Below are 14,722 nucleotides of genomic sequence, written 5' to 3'. Positions count from 1 at the left end.
AAGATAATTTGTAACAACAAACAAAATCAATGTGAGAGCAAGCAAAAAAGAAACTAATTCTACTCTTTATGTTTTTATGTTCTTTGTTTTCTATTGCTAACACACGATATGTGTGTGTGTGTGTGTGTGTGTGTGTGTGTGTGTGTGTAGATCTTTAGGCCAAAATTAATCCTCCTATCTAAATCGTAATTTTTCTAAGGTTTTAGATTATTTCTTTTAAATAAAAACAAAATATTTATTCTACTCTCTCTCTCTCTCTCTCTCTCTCTCTCTCTCTCCTCTCTCTCTCTCTCTCTCTCAACATAATATAATATATAATGTTATATAAGTAATATTATATATAATATACATATATATAATTTTTATATACTTGTATTTTTTGTGTGTATTACACACACACACACACACACGCATATATTATATTTAAAAGTTTATTTCTTTTTATTCAAAGGAAAACAAAAAATAAACAAATTTGTTTGTCTTTTTTTACTTATAATATTTATTCTACTTATATATATGCACGTGTGTGCACGTGCATATGCAAATGTATATGTGTGTGTGGGCATGTGAATTATGTATATATATTATCTACACACACACACACACACACACACACACACACACACACACACACACATATTATCTACACACACACACACACACACACACACACACACACACACACATATAGATATATCTATATATCTATATATACGTCTAAAAACAAAACATTTCTTTATAAATGTATATGTATATGCATATATATATTTATACACACGCACACACATGTGTGTGTATAAATATATAATAATTCAAACAAAACCAAAAATAATTCTATTCTCTCTAAAATAAGAAATTTCCTTTAAATAAAAATAAAATATTTCTTTTACCCATATGTTTAAACAAAACAAAGAACATTTCTTTTAAATAGAAAAAAATATTTATTCTACTCTCTCTCTCTCTCTCTCTCTCTCTCTCTCTCTCTCTCAAAAAGTTATATAATATATAATATAAGTAATATAATATATACAAAAGAACATTTATTTTAAAACAAAATAAATAAAATTTTGTATAATGAACTTGCATTCATTATACTATGTGTGTGTGTGTGTGTAATGAACTTGCATTCATTATACTATGTGTGTGTGTGTACTCATTTTTTCCCAATCTAATTCTATTATTTCTCTCTTAAACAAAGAACATTTCTTTTAAATAATAAAAACAAAATATTTATTCTACTCACTTTGTTTATGTATATATTTTACATATGTGTCTTTGATTCTCTCTCTCCCTCTCGATGTGTGTGTATGTGTATAAAATAAAGAAAGACCATTTCTTTTAAATGAAAATACAAAAATGGTTTTTCCCAATCTAATTCTACACTTTCTCTCTCTCCTCTTCTCTCATCCCCCACCACCCCCCCTCTCCCCCCCCTCTCACACACTCTTTCAAATGGTTTTTCCCAATCTAATTCTACACTTTCTCTCTCTCCCTCTTCTCTCATCCCCCACCACCCCCCCTCTCCCCCCCCTCTCACACACTCTTTCAAATGAAAATACAAAAATGGTTTTTCCCAATCTAATTCTACACTTTCTCTCTCTCCCTCTTCTCTCATCCCCCACCCCCAGTTCCTCCCCTCTCTCTCATGTGTGTGTATGTGTATAAAATAAAGAAAGACCATTTCTTTTAAATGAAAATACAAAAATGGTTTTTCCCAATCTAATTCTACACTTTCTCTCTCTCCCTCTTCTCTCATCCCCCACCACCCCCCCTCTCCCCCCCCTCTCACACACTCTTTCAAATGAAAATACAAAAATGGTTTTTCCCAATCTAATTCTACACTTTCTCTCTCTCCCTCTTCTCTCATCCCCCACCCCCAGTTCCTCCCCTCTCTCTCCCTATGCACATATATGTGCATATGCACGTATGTATATATATAGAGATGTAAAAAAAATACATGTTTATGTATGTATGTATATGTATATATATATATATATATATATATATATATATATATATAATTTAAAAGTTCATTTTTTAATTCAAAATAAAACAAAAAATAAACAAATTTGTCTCTTTTTTTTTTACTTATTAAAAAAATTACTTATTCAAAACAAAACATAAAAACATTGAAAACACTAACAAAACAAAAATGCACACACGCATCTATACAAGAATTTACATCTATACATATAATTGTTTTAATATATCTACTATGATATGTAAATTTTTATATACTTGTATTTTGTGTGTGTATATGAATTTAAAAAAATACATGTTTATGTACACACACACACACACACACTATATTATATTTAAAAGTTCATTTCTTTTTATTCAAAGCAAAACAAAAGATAAACAAATTTGTCTCTCTCTTTTTTTAAATTATTCAAAACTATATATATATATATATATATATATATATATATATATATATATATGCATACATATATATATATGTATACATATATGTATATGTATATATATGTATATATATATATATATGTGTGTGTGTGTGTGTGTGTATATGCGTATAATACCAAAAATAATTCTATTCTCTCTCTCTCTCTTTCTCCCCCTATTATCCATTACCCATTTATTTAAAATAAGACATTTCTTTCAAATAAAAACAAAATATTGCTTTTACCCATTTATTTAAAAAAACAAAAAATATTTCTTTAAAATAAAAAAATATTTCTTCTACTTACTCCCTTTTTTCTCTCTCTCTTTCTCAAAACGTTTTATAATATATATTATAAACAATGTAATATATACAAAACAACATTTCTTTTAAAACAAAATAAAGAAATAAAACCAGAAAAATAAAAACTTACGTGGGCGTGGGCGTGGGCGTAAGGTCGCTGGCGAGGATGGTGACCAGCTGGCAACCAAACAACGATTCTGATGGTGCACCAGCAAGGCGAGCAGCAGGGTGAGGTCGAGCTGCGAGCAGTAGGGCGAGGTCGCTGGGAAGGACCGTTCAAGAGGGCGAGCAGCTCGCTGGGACGTTCAAGCGACAGAGACAGCGATGGTCGAGCTGCGTGGGCGCATGCGCTGATGGTTGTTCCAGCGTGACGGGCATGTAGAACTTGGGAAGGACGTGCAGTCTCCATGCCACTCTTGATTATATGATTGATGGTCACTGGCTGGTCCGGATCTTCCCACGAATCTAATCATCCACGAATGTCATGATTTTCGATTGCTTCTCCCACAACGTGATATCTCCTGATTAGCGATTGCTAATCATTCTCTATTATTCGTCTTCTAGACGTTCCAGCACAGGATCGGCAATGATCAGCCTCATCGCTTTCATGGTTAGCGATTGCTTGAAATTAAATTGCCTTTCGTCTTCTAGACGTTCTAGCACCGGATCAACAACTATCGGCCTCAATCTGCCTCGATCTAGGAAGATCCCATCGCCTCTCACGACGTCTCAGCTGGGGGTCACTTCAGCTGGCCGCTTGTGGGCAAGCCACAGGTAAGGAATGTAATAGAAGAAGGGTAAAACCAAATTTTCCAAAACACTTCCTCTCTTTTGAAGAGAGGTAAATATGTTGTGATTGCTCTTGTATTGCAAAACTTATCAAAAAAAAGTGAAATACAATCCATAAAGAATAAAATCAATTGATTAATCAATTAATAAAAAAGGACTATACCCAAGGATAGTTGGAAAACACGCAGAGGGGATGAGGATAGGCATCAATGACCCTTCGTGCGTATTCCGGGTACCCAAGGACTATACCCAAGGATAGTTGGAAAACACGCAGAGGGGATGAGGATAGGCATCAATGACCCTTCGTGCGTACCCAAACAGGACCCACACTAAATTCCACCTTATTTCTCCAAAAGTCCAAACACGAACGGAAAGATGCAATGCATAAGGTTACTCTCCTACCTCCTAACTTGAGTTGGGTACACGCACTATTCACGAAAGGGTATTAACAAAGATAGTGGTTCAATGTATGCAAAACTACATGGGTTCGTAAAAGAGAATGGAAGGTACACAAATATGCATGGTCAATAGGTGAGGTACACACCAATAAGGCTATGCATAACTAGAGAGAGTGGTGACCCTCAACAAAATCCTACACTGTTCTTTCTTAAACCTCTAAACTTAGTACCATGTATATGATTGATGAGTAATAGTCTTGCTGCAATATGGTTATCTATTTGCTATCAAGAGAAAAAAGAATCAAAATATATATCGAATGTCATAAAAAGGATGACTTCTACTCATTAAAACGAGCAAATAATTCCTCGATTATTTTAGTAACAGTACGTTCATCATTACTTTACAGCACGAATTCTTTTTTCTAATCCTCCTAATCCAATCCTCTTTCTCTGTCTAATACCCAATTGGGTTCCCCTTACTTCTTAACTTTTGAATCCTCCTAAGTCACAAATTGCTTGTGTCTTTGAATGTAAATCACAGACATTCTGAATCCTTCTCCCTAAAATGAGTATTGACTAGATAAAGAATTCCATAGAATCCTCCTCTCTAAGTCACAAATTGCTTGTGTCTTTGCATATGTAAATCACGAAGACATTCTAAATCCTTGCTCACTAGATAGAGAATTCCATAGATGCTTAAAGCTGTTTGCACTCTAGGATAAATGATTACGATAGCCTAACAATCCACTATAGCCATCACCAACGAACCTAACCTACTATTCATAAAGATCTTTTTGGATTTCTAATAGCTTGAGCCATGCTTTCTTCCATGGTAATTTACGGATTAGAGATGACGAACACTTCTAAAACCTCATATACAAACGTGCTAAATTTTGAATCAAAAAATCTTTGAATGTTAAACATTTCGGCTCCAAAAGTTTTTACTATGAGAGTCATGTTTGAACCAGTGCATTTCACCTCAAAAGCTAAAAAGTAAATTCTTTGACATGACTTCTAAGTACAAAAACCTTAAAAAGCTGTCGTACTACATATTGATATAACTAATAATATGACCCTCAAAATTGCAAGAGTCAAAATGGTTTTTAGCCTGTAATTCACTTTTCTATTTTCAACCAAAATAAATAAATTGAAAAAGGGGGCCCTCTAGACCCCCCCCCCCCCCCCCCCCCCCCCCAAAAACTCCCCTAATGTGAAACTTTAAAGCAAAATGACAAAGGCAAGCAACAAAAGGAAAGTGGCACACATTGGGGTTCATTGGTGCCAAGGGTAGCCCTCCCCACCTTGCTGATAAGAGTGCTGATGCAAGAACGGGACTGACAGAAGGACAGTGGAAACGGCAAAGCTATTGGGATGACGAGCCATACTGAGCCGACGAGGCCAAGCCCCCAATATCATGGAACCGAGATGGAAGGGATGACCCGAACCTACCAAGTCCATGGAGCCAAGCCGAGAAGACGTGAGACGGGTGTGACCTGACAAGGCCAGCCGAAGTTGCATACTGAGACGGGATGATGGGTTGCCTTGCGGCCCAATGTCCGGGACTCCAGTTTTGGCATGGTGGATTTCCTGCAAGCTCCTTCCCCCCTCCACTTATTGTCACCAAAAAAACACATGAATACAGGTACGCAATACACGCGTAGCTCTCTCGAATAGAAGCAAAAGAACATGCAAAGAGACAGAACATTAAAAGTGAGAGAACAAGCAGTGAGCAAAGAAAGCAAGAGAAGAAACACATTACAGAGAGTGAATTATAGAAAGTGTACGTCTTGCTAAAAGCGAGCACGACTTTAGCTTCTGCATTTTTCAAGATTTTACACCCAGTTGAACCCACAATCTCTGCATTAAGATTTCAATCCCCTAACCATTCTCGCCTGTGTGTGTGTGTTTATATATTTGTAGAGAGAGAGAGAGAGACATGTACGTATACGTATGTCTCTCTTTGCTTCGCTTAAAGCAACCCATGAGATCAGGAGGAGGTACCATGGGATGGATACATTCTAATTCAGTACAAGACAGTTACACAAATTTGTGGCGCACAGTTGCACAAATAGCAACATTTCAGTGCCAAACCCATGAAATGACCACAATATAAATGAAATGTGACCCCTTTTTTCTATTGAAACTGCAAAAGTAAAGATGCACATAAAATTTATATGCGTAGCAAGATTGACCTTTAATTTGTGAAGGCCTCCTTTGGTTTGGCTGTGTCATGATATAACAACTTTTTTTAAGTAACCATTCACTTTTGTAAAAACGTTTGAAAGAAACTGAGTAGAGCTCACCCAACATAGCTGACTGTACACACAGCATCTTGGAAGTACATATGAAGGGGCCAGCAAATCCTCCTTCCGATGCTAGATTGAGGGAGGGCCAGCCAGTCTGCAAATGGAATGGTCCATACTACCATGATGACTTCACACAAGATGATCAAGATACGGGTGAAGCACACATGATGGTCTGCTGACAGCATGTCTCGGAGGTGCTTTATCTTTAGGTGACGACGTCTTGCTGACTGGCAAAGACTTGGTACTACCTGCAAGGCGGAAAAGCATCCTCTTCTCCTCTACACCTCATTCCACAGCACAGCTACTTATGATTAGAAATACACAACTGAGAAGAGCAAGCTTTTTGACAAGGCTGTGAAAACTGTATCGAGCAACAGCTCTATACCTCTTCTCAATTCGAGTTCTTTTTGAAGCTCCTCTTTCCAAAGCCTCTGCCGCTCAGTTGAATTCATGGTCCTACAAATTAACCATCAAATCAGACGTCTATCCCTGCCCATCTGAAGGGGCCTGTACATCCTCATCATAGCCATGCAAATGCATCCCCATCCCAGGTACATTGCATACGCATCCCAATCCAAAAGGTTGCAATAGGCCCCCCATGAGTATGTATAATGTAAAAGCATCCTTATCATAGGCATGCATGCGGACCCCCATCCAAAGGTTGGTGGGATAGGCCCTCCTGTAAAGACACCCCCAGCAGAAGACAAGGGATTGACTTGATATACCTTGGGCTGGACAGTGGCTGTTGAGTTTCTAGGAATAGCCCTTTCCACTCATGAAGCCCTGGGGGTTCAGTATACGGGTTAAAGTTTACACTTAGACAAGGGATTGATTTGATATACCTTGACTGGGCAATGGTTGTTGTGTTTCTAGCAATAGTCCTTTCCACTCATGAAGCAGTATACGGGTTAAAGTTTATACTTAGCCAAGGGATTGATTTGATATACCTTGGGCTGGCCAGTGGCTGTTGTGTTTCTAGCAATAGCCCTTTCCACTCATGAAGCCTTGGGGATTCAGTATACGGGTTAAAGTTTACACTTCGATTGTTACTGCCAGGGCTATCAGAACCGACACTAGCCTCGCTGTCATGGCTACAAGCTATTGAGGGTCCACTGTGGCTACTGGCTTTGCTCAGTGATCTGCTGTTCGGAGCATTCAGTTTCTGTCCTGCTGCAGGGCTCCGAGGTGTAATGAAACTCTCTTTTCCCCCCTCTTTTAGCTGGACTGCACTTCTCATGCTGCTTGTCTCTCCACTTTGCTGAGCCACATTCCAAATGCTATGGTACTCCATGTACAGTGGTGTTTGCAACCTCTTCAGTTCCAAGGCCTGAAATCATGCACATAAAATCTTGGTTACTAGTGAACTGCAAACACCTGAGCCCTCATCTGAAACAAAGAAAAATCCCATTAAGGATTTCGGAGCGCTAACATTAATCAACAAGAACACAAACATTAATCAACAAGAACACAAACATTAATCATACCTTCTCATCCAGAAAAGCTTTTATCTTGGATTCAGTGACTTCGTCATCCTCATCAGCAGAGCCACACTGAAAAGGGAAATCAAAATCCTCTCTCCCATCTGTGCCTGCCAAGGGGATCACTTCTGCACTTCTATTTTCTAGGGTCTCAGGTTCTGTACAGTTGTCATCCACACACGATGGCTCACATACTGTCAGATTGAAACTGGACTGCTCCCACCCAAGATCATAGAATCTAGGGGGCTCACTTGTTGTTTCGAAGCTCTGAAAAAACATAATATAATACTTTAGATAAAGCATGGAAAGCCTCACCTCCCCCTTTCCCTCTTCCCAACCTCTTCCCACCTTGCTTCACCCTTTCACCTTTTCACACTATAATGTGAAGAGCAGAATTTTTTTGAATGGCTATCATCCAGGGTAGTATAAGACCTCCATGATGAAGCTATCAGAATCAAGCCTGACAGAGCAATTTAGATCAGTTTTGAAAGACCCCCTGATACGATCAACAGCTGATTCTGTGGCAGCAGATTTCTGAAAGAAAGCCACGGAACGCCTCACAGTTGATTCTTCCAGTGGATTCGACCTACACCCAGCATCCCTACACAACTGTTAGGTTAATCTTCTGAAAACCAAGACATTTTAATTGACACACTACTTCATAGCTCAAAAGTTGCCACCATATGCATACTACAGTATTGCTCAAAGCAGCAACGGTCGTACTCACAGATGCCTCCTCTTGCTGCTTTCAAAAGCTTGGGAAGCCCTTTTGCCATGAGAAATCTGTTTCCACAAATTTAAGGATCAATAAAAAACTAAAAGTCTACACCGAGTTAGATAGGGACCTTTGAGTGTTGGAAAGGAAGACCCTCCATTATAAACTTACCTGTGTGGAAGCTGAAACCATGGCCGGATACTCCTCAGGGCTCACAAATGGATGCTGCAATTACCCAAAAGACAACCCATAAAAACCAGATATATTCAAGCTCTCTGAGACCTGGCGAATTGAAGCGGCATAAAGAGCATGCCTGCAGAAGCTCTGTTGCAGTTGGGCGGAGATGTGGTTCCCTGAACAAAATCATAGTTGGAAGGTCAATTGACATTCTTGACATGCTAGTTCTGTTATGCCATGATGTGTTTTACTGGAACATGGGTAGTACCTAATACAAAAAGTTCAACATGTTGTACCTAACATGGGTTGTACCTAATACAAAAAGTTAAACAGGGTGTGAAGCAACCTTACTTTTTCAAACATTTCAAAAGGAAGTCCTGTGCTTCGTGAGAAAGGTGCTCTGGAATTGGAGGGTGTGATTTGGTCGTCCCGATGTGAAAAAGGGCAGCCACCTGAAAACTCATGACAATTTGTTAGAATCAATAAATGAAAAACCAACTCTGTTCATAACCATGCTTGCCAGGATATTGGGGTCTTTGTACAGTTCCTCCTCGCGTCCACAAAGAATGGGCTAGTGAGATCTCAACTTTCACAGGAAGGCATTGTATCTGTAGATCCAGATCCCCAGCTCCTAGATTTCACTAAGTAGACAGTCTGAATCAAACACGTGTAAAATGAAGAATATCACCTCTTGAAACTGTTGGCTCCAAGGTGGTTTCCCAGTGGCCATTTCAATTACAGTGCAGCCAACACTCCATATGTCTGCTGGCCTGAAAGGCAACCAGCAACCCCATAGCAATCAAAAGGCTTTACAATCAAAGCCAAACACATGAAGTCGTACATCTTCTGATGACATGCATGTAAAACTGAGGAGAGACAAAATGGTTACAAGCTATGCCCTGTCTGCCTGATGACCTCAGGAGCCATCCAATAGGGAGTTCCTTTCATTGACTTTGCTCCTGATAATGTGACCTGCATGAACCAGAAATATGTTAATAGGAGGAAAATGCAGCCCTATATCTGCATGCAAGGCTAGAGAACTCACCAGCTCCACAACCTGCTTTGATGCCCCAAAATCAGCAAGCTTGATACAGCCCTTGTTGTCAACCAGAATATTGCCACCCTGCAGAAGCGTTATGGCACATATTGATTGTACATACACAACATAATATCAAAGCCATATCTTTTACTATTAGATGGATGCAGGCATGACTCGGTAATTTGTGAAGACATGCTTTTTTGGACACTTTTACCTTGCACAAATGATGGAACCAACCTTGATGTCACGGTGCATGATTCCATTCTTATGAAGATATTGCAGCCCTTGCAGTAACTGCCTTGTGTACATCCGGACCACCTGTAGCCATAGAAAACAAGAACAATCAAGACCAACTGATGCTACAGGGCTAATCATAAATCTACACAACTACGGATAAGATTACCGGCTCTGGAAAGGACCCGAATTTTCCAAGAAGAGATGCAATGGATCCTCCAGGAACAAACTCCAGAAATATGTTGAGTGCTTCATCCTCTCTAGCAGTGCCCAAGTATCTCTAACATGGTAGCATACAGATCAGCTTGGTAGCAGTACCAAATGACCTTCACAGTATTCATCTATATGTGTGCTTCCAGAATGAAAAAGTAAAAAGAGAAATCATGTAAAGGGGTATAAAGGTTTCATGCTACCCATACCACTATGTTGGGGTGTGAGAGATTTCGGAGCAACTTGACTTCCTCTTCGAGTTCCCTGACATGGGCCTTCACTTGCAATGAAAAGGGTTGATTGTGATCACACCCACAAAATGAAAAGGTAAGCTCGGGTTAAAAGATGCATTAAGGAAGCCTGTGAAGAAGAACTATCCAGGAGATTACCTGGGCTTTCTCCTTTGCAACACTGTTGGCAGCAATGAGAACCTGAGAAACACCAGAAAAAAAGAACACCTTTAGGATAATTCCCGCACACGATAGTTTGATAATGGCCCTGGCATCTTTTTGGCCAAATAATATCAGCATTCCAATACAGACAGTGACATGGAGGGGTTTTGGAGAGCCGACAAGGCACATCCTCTGTCCACCTCCACTTGCCTCGTCTTGATATGTAATAGTAATTCTGAGCCAAACCATAACAAAAATCAAGGCCAGGTCCATTCTCTTCAGCTCATCATAAACAGGAATCTTAGCTGCCCACAGAGCCTGGACAGGCGACCTCCCCTCTTTAAGTCCCTGCTTATCAAGTGAACCAGGGAACATGTACAAAGACCCTAACCCTGCCATGTTAATGCCCTCATATTCTTAGCATCTCTGAGAGAATCCTCCAACATGCTCGGGGCATTGTTGATTTTGATCTTTTTCCCTGAAGCAAAACCCCTCTCTGTGCCTCACCCTAACAGCATCCTGAAATTTACGAAGGGGTCCTTAGGCAAACCCTACCATGAACATGAAGAGAATTGTCAAATTCCAGCTGCCCGTTAAACCCTAAACCAAAACCCTAATACTTATCAAGATTTCTAAGACAAACCCCTCCACAAGTGAAGAACCCTGAAATCGAGCTTCCTAAATCTTGTTCTTATCCTTGTAGCAATCCTAACATCTGAATTGAGCAACTACCGAGTTCAGATTAAAGATAAACCCTAGTATAAGCTACATTCATTGGCGCTCCTGAGACAAAACAGATGCTCTGACATCTGCAAGAAAGCATCCTTGCTTTCAATTTTTACTCCTTAGGCAAACCCTACATTGTAGAGAGCAGAGCTCCATTCCTGAAACAAGCTCTAACAAGGTAGCATCTGAGAAGTGAAACTCTGACAATGCAACAAGTAGAGCAAAGAGAAACTGCAGCTCCAATCATGTAATGTTGGCATGAAACGCTAAACATGACGAGTTAAGAAAATGGACTCCATATGCTTACAATGCATAATGTAAACAAGGGAGAAATCTCCAATCGAAAGACAAACCCTGATCCTAATCCTCACATGGTAGAGGCATATTCTTCAAGACTAATCATTCCACACCCTTGATCCGAAAATGACCGATATACGAAACCCTAACAACCAAACCCTAACCCCAACGACAACCCTTATCACCTAAGCGTAAAACATATATGTGTAATCAAAAACCTCACAGGCACCAACCTGTTTGACAGCCAGGAGCTCGCCGGAGTCCAGGTTCATGCCCATGTAGACACTCCCGAAAGCGCCTGCACCGATGAGCTCCCCTTTGCGCCAGCGTATGGGATGGGGGCTTGAGGAAGATGAAGGCGCAGGATCCATGGGAAATTTAAAAGAGGAGAGGCGCAAGGGCCTGGTGGGAGATGGAGGGGACAAATCAAGGTCCAGCATGGCTACGGCGGGCTTCGATTGATGTGGCTATGGCGAGCTTCAATTTATGTGGCTATGCTGGACAACAGGCCTTGTTTCTCCACAAGGGAACATGCAGCTATGGCTGGCTTCGAGCTCTCTGGTTATGGTGGACTGCAGGCCCTTCGATGGAATGGAGATCTGCTAGTTTGAATTGAAGCCTTTGTTGCAAAGCATACCTCGGCCAAACGGTCAGAAAAGCCTCTCGCTCTTCATCGTCCAATCTTGTCCCATCCAACGGCTCATTTCTCGTCCCATTTCTAAGGGCCAGCTCCCACGCATCTTGCTGGAGGGACAGCCCTACTCAAATAGAATGTGCAAATGACGCTACCTCCGTCCGGCTGGCCGGAGTTGGTCGGATGGAGGCTTTTCTCGCACATGCATGGACATATCTGTCCGGTGATCAAAAAACAGTAGTTTTAAAATAAACAAATACCGACTTCATGCAAGATACCTCCCTTGCCATATAAGGACTTGCACTCAAACACATGACAATCTAGCCTATGGGGAATTGAACCCCAAAGTAGCATGTTTGCTACTCTGTGAGAGACTTCCCACCCACCCACCTAGCCACCCACACCCAAGTCAGTAATTGTTCGAAGCAAGTCAACATAAAAAAATGAAACTACAAACAAGTAAATCACCTGTTCAACCTACAATCTTGTTGCATTCTCTCACGGAAGTCACAAAACAAGGCGGCTCGCATCCTCATGCCCATGATTCGTTGACGCCCCATGCTAGCCCTTCCACAGTCTCCCCCATTTGAATAAGGATCTCCTTGATCTTGCAATTCAACTTCGCCTAGCATCTGCACACCAAAGACTTTTAGGATTCCAAAAGCATTCTCTACCTTTACTCTACCCTTCGACAACCGTTTTTCAAAGATTATTTTCTCTCATAAGTGTTCTCCAAGCCTTTGATCGACAAGGTTTGACCAAGAAAGTAGTGGATTTATTAGCCACAATATATGGTCATATGGACTCTCCTTGCAATTGCAACCTGGGGACATCAAGTACCTCTCTTCTCTTTAAGCGTCCATAAAGCCTACACCCTTTAAAGTGTGTCGAGTCATGCATCCCCTTGGAGCATTGCATACGATACTCCATAATATCTTCCTAGCATCTACAATACCTTGTAGTATAATACTAGGGAATCCATTTCTACACATATACTGGGCTGGGAAATACCTTTTTGGTGGCTTCCATTGAAGCTTGATGTGAGAACCATCTACATCACCACACATGTTAGGCAAAGATGTCAATGCTTCAAACTCAGAGATGATATGTTCTAGATAGTCACCAATGTGGTACACTAATACCATGTCTCTCAAACATTTCCCGTGTACACAAGAAATCCACTTGATGATACCCATATACTTACGGATTATTGACTCACCCACACCAAACAACCAAGACATGCTAGTTGATGAATGTCCATGTGCTAGTCTCTATAACATGGAGGCTAATGTAAGCTCGCTTGATATGGGGTCTTGAGCAGTCTTTAAATTATTGGAGCAAGGCAAATGAGGCTCTATTAATGCACGCAACACATGAAACGACTCGTATGACATTCTATATGCATAGAAGAACTTGTGCTGATTCTCTAATCAAGCCTTAGACCAAATGTTGGAGTGGATGGCTCGCCAAAAGGTCTCTTGTCATGGAATGCACCACCACACCCTCAGCCCATACCTCCAACCCTCCTTCTTCAAGAACACTAACAAGATGGAAAACATTGTAAGAGCAGCTAATGACAAGCATGTACCTACTCATGGACCTAAACTCACGCAAATGAAGCAAAGTAGATGAGCATCGATACATAGACATACTTTGATTGGTTCTACAATCCCACATCAAATTAGCCACATATACACATATGGATCCATGACTAAGAAGGATGCAATTCCGTATTGTATGAAGTGTCATGTTACCTGTGGCGAAGGTCCTCCGAAGGTCCAAGCAGTTTGCACAACGTTGAAAATTAATTTGAGAACAGTACCTGAAGCAATGATGTGATTATCAGTGAAGGATATGACAAAGGATTAAAAACTCACTATTCCAAGCTTTGCTATTTCAAGTTGAGTAGCAAGGTAAGTTTGTCAACTGGCGTTTTGTTTCCTCTTCCTCCCTAATCCGCATGTGTTGTTCCTCTAATGCAATTCTATTCTCCTCCGTTGCAATGTCACATTACACTTCTCTTCAACCTTGAGAATAGTCTCCCACATCCCCTACAACCCATCGCCCATCTTGCGAGCAAGATTGGCAAACGTTGATTTCTTTGATACCTTTGCCTTCTTCGCCTTCACCCCTTCCAAGTTGACTACATCAGCTACACGTAGCAATGGCTCCTCCAAGTTTGTTGTGTTGGTTGCATGTACTTGTGGTTGATCCTCGTCTTCACTAGCTATTTCAGTTGGTGTTGCTTGTTGCGATCCTTCAGTTTTTCCGGTACTCCACTATTAATGGCCCCATTCAATTGAGAGCATTTAGGAATACTACTCCACATAGCATCACAAACCTCATAGAATTGCCAAGAAGTTGGTGTTGCTCTAGATGAGTTCTGTTGCGTTCTTTCTTTCTTGTAAACTTTCTTTAAAGTGTATTATATTCCTCATTTGATCGGGGTTGTAGTGCGCCATTAGTGTCCAAGTTTAGTGCACCTAATAGTTTCTTCCAGTCCTTGGCCCATAAATTCCCCTTCTTAATATGTGACCATACATCCTCGTATGTCTGAGAAGCTTGAACGTAACAGAATCAGCCCACACTATAGGGCTCACCTTTGTCGTCTTTGCATTGCTAA

At 40.4% G+C, this 14,722-nt stretch overlaps 2 protein-coding genes across 4 annotated transcripts in view; both read right to left on the bottom strand.

The window, feature by feature from the left end:
* Nucleotides 1–3,694, bottom strand: part of LOC147623083 (uncharacterized) — a 19,937-nt gene extending 16,243 nt beyond the window's left edge. Inside the window, exon 1 of the mRNA XM_086821134.1 lies at nucleotides 2,835–3,694. Within this exon, the coding sequence (XP_086677260.1) occupies nucleotides 2,835–3,113 (279 nt within the window). The 5' untranslated portion in view covers nucleotides 3,114–3,694. The remainder of the gene's footprint in view (nucleotides 1–2,834) is intronic.
* Nucleotides 3,695–6,001: 2,307 nt separating this feature from the next.
* LOC147623082 (mitogen-activated protein kinase kinase kinase NPK1-like) lies at nucleotides 6,002–12,117 on the bottom strand. 3 transcript variants are annotated; one of them, XM_086821132.1, is made up of 17 exons: nucleotides 11,699–12,117; nucleotides 10,440–10,481; nucleotides 10,260–10,325; nucleotides 10,010–10,120; nucleotides 9,844–9,924; nucleotides 9,613–9,690; nucleotides 9,457–9,539; nucleotides 9,256–9,337; nucleotides 8,919–9,019; nucleotides 8,704–8,743; nucleotides 8,562–8,615; nucleotides 8,403–8,458; nucleotides 8,108–8,261; nucleotides 7,682–7,942; nucleotides 7,145–7,524; nucleotides 6,583–6,653; nucleotides 6,002–6,475 (listed from the first exon to the last, which is right to left on the bottom strand). In XM_086821132.1, exons 1-17 carry the CDS (start codon nucleotides 11,903–11,905, stop codon nucleotides 6,327–6,329), a joined length of 2,016 nt encoding a protein of 671 aa, XP_086677258.1. In that variant the 5' UTR covers nucleotides 11,906–12,117; the 3' UTR covers nucleotides 6,002–6,326. The 3 variants fall into 3 exon arrangements, with proteins under 3 accessions (XP_086677258.1, XP_086677257.1, XP_086677259.1); XM_086821131.1 differs by having other exon boundaries at nucleotides 8,108–8,276; nucleotides 11,699–12,086; XM_086821133.1 differs by having other exon boundaries at nucleotides 6,333–6,498; nucleotides 8,108–8,276; nucleotides 11,699–12,086.
* Between the last annotated feature and the right edge of the window lie 2,605 nt (nucleotides 12,118–14,722).

The sequence above is a fragment of the Cibotium barometz genome, chromosome 27 (assembly GCF_041138505.1).
Source record: "Cibotium barometz isolate CiBa-2024 chromosome 27, ASM4113850v1, whole genome shotgun sequence".
In the NCBI taxonomy this organism is placed as follows: domain Eukaryota; kingdom Viridiplantae; phylum Streptophyta; class Polypodiopsida; order Cyatheales; family Cibotiaceae; genus Cibotium; species Cibotium barometz.
This window is presented reverse-complemented; position numbering and strand designations above follow the sequence as displayed.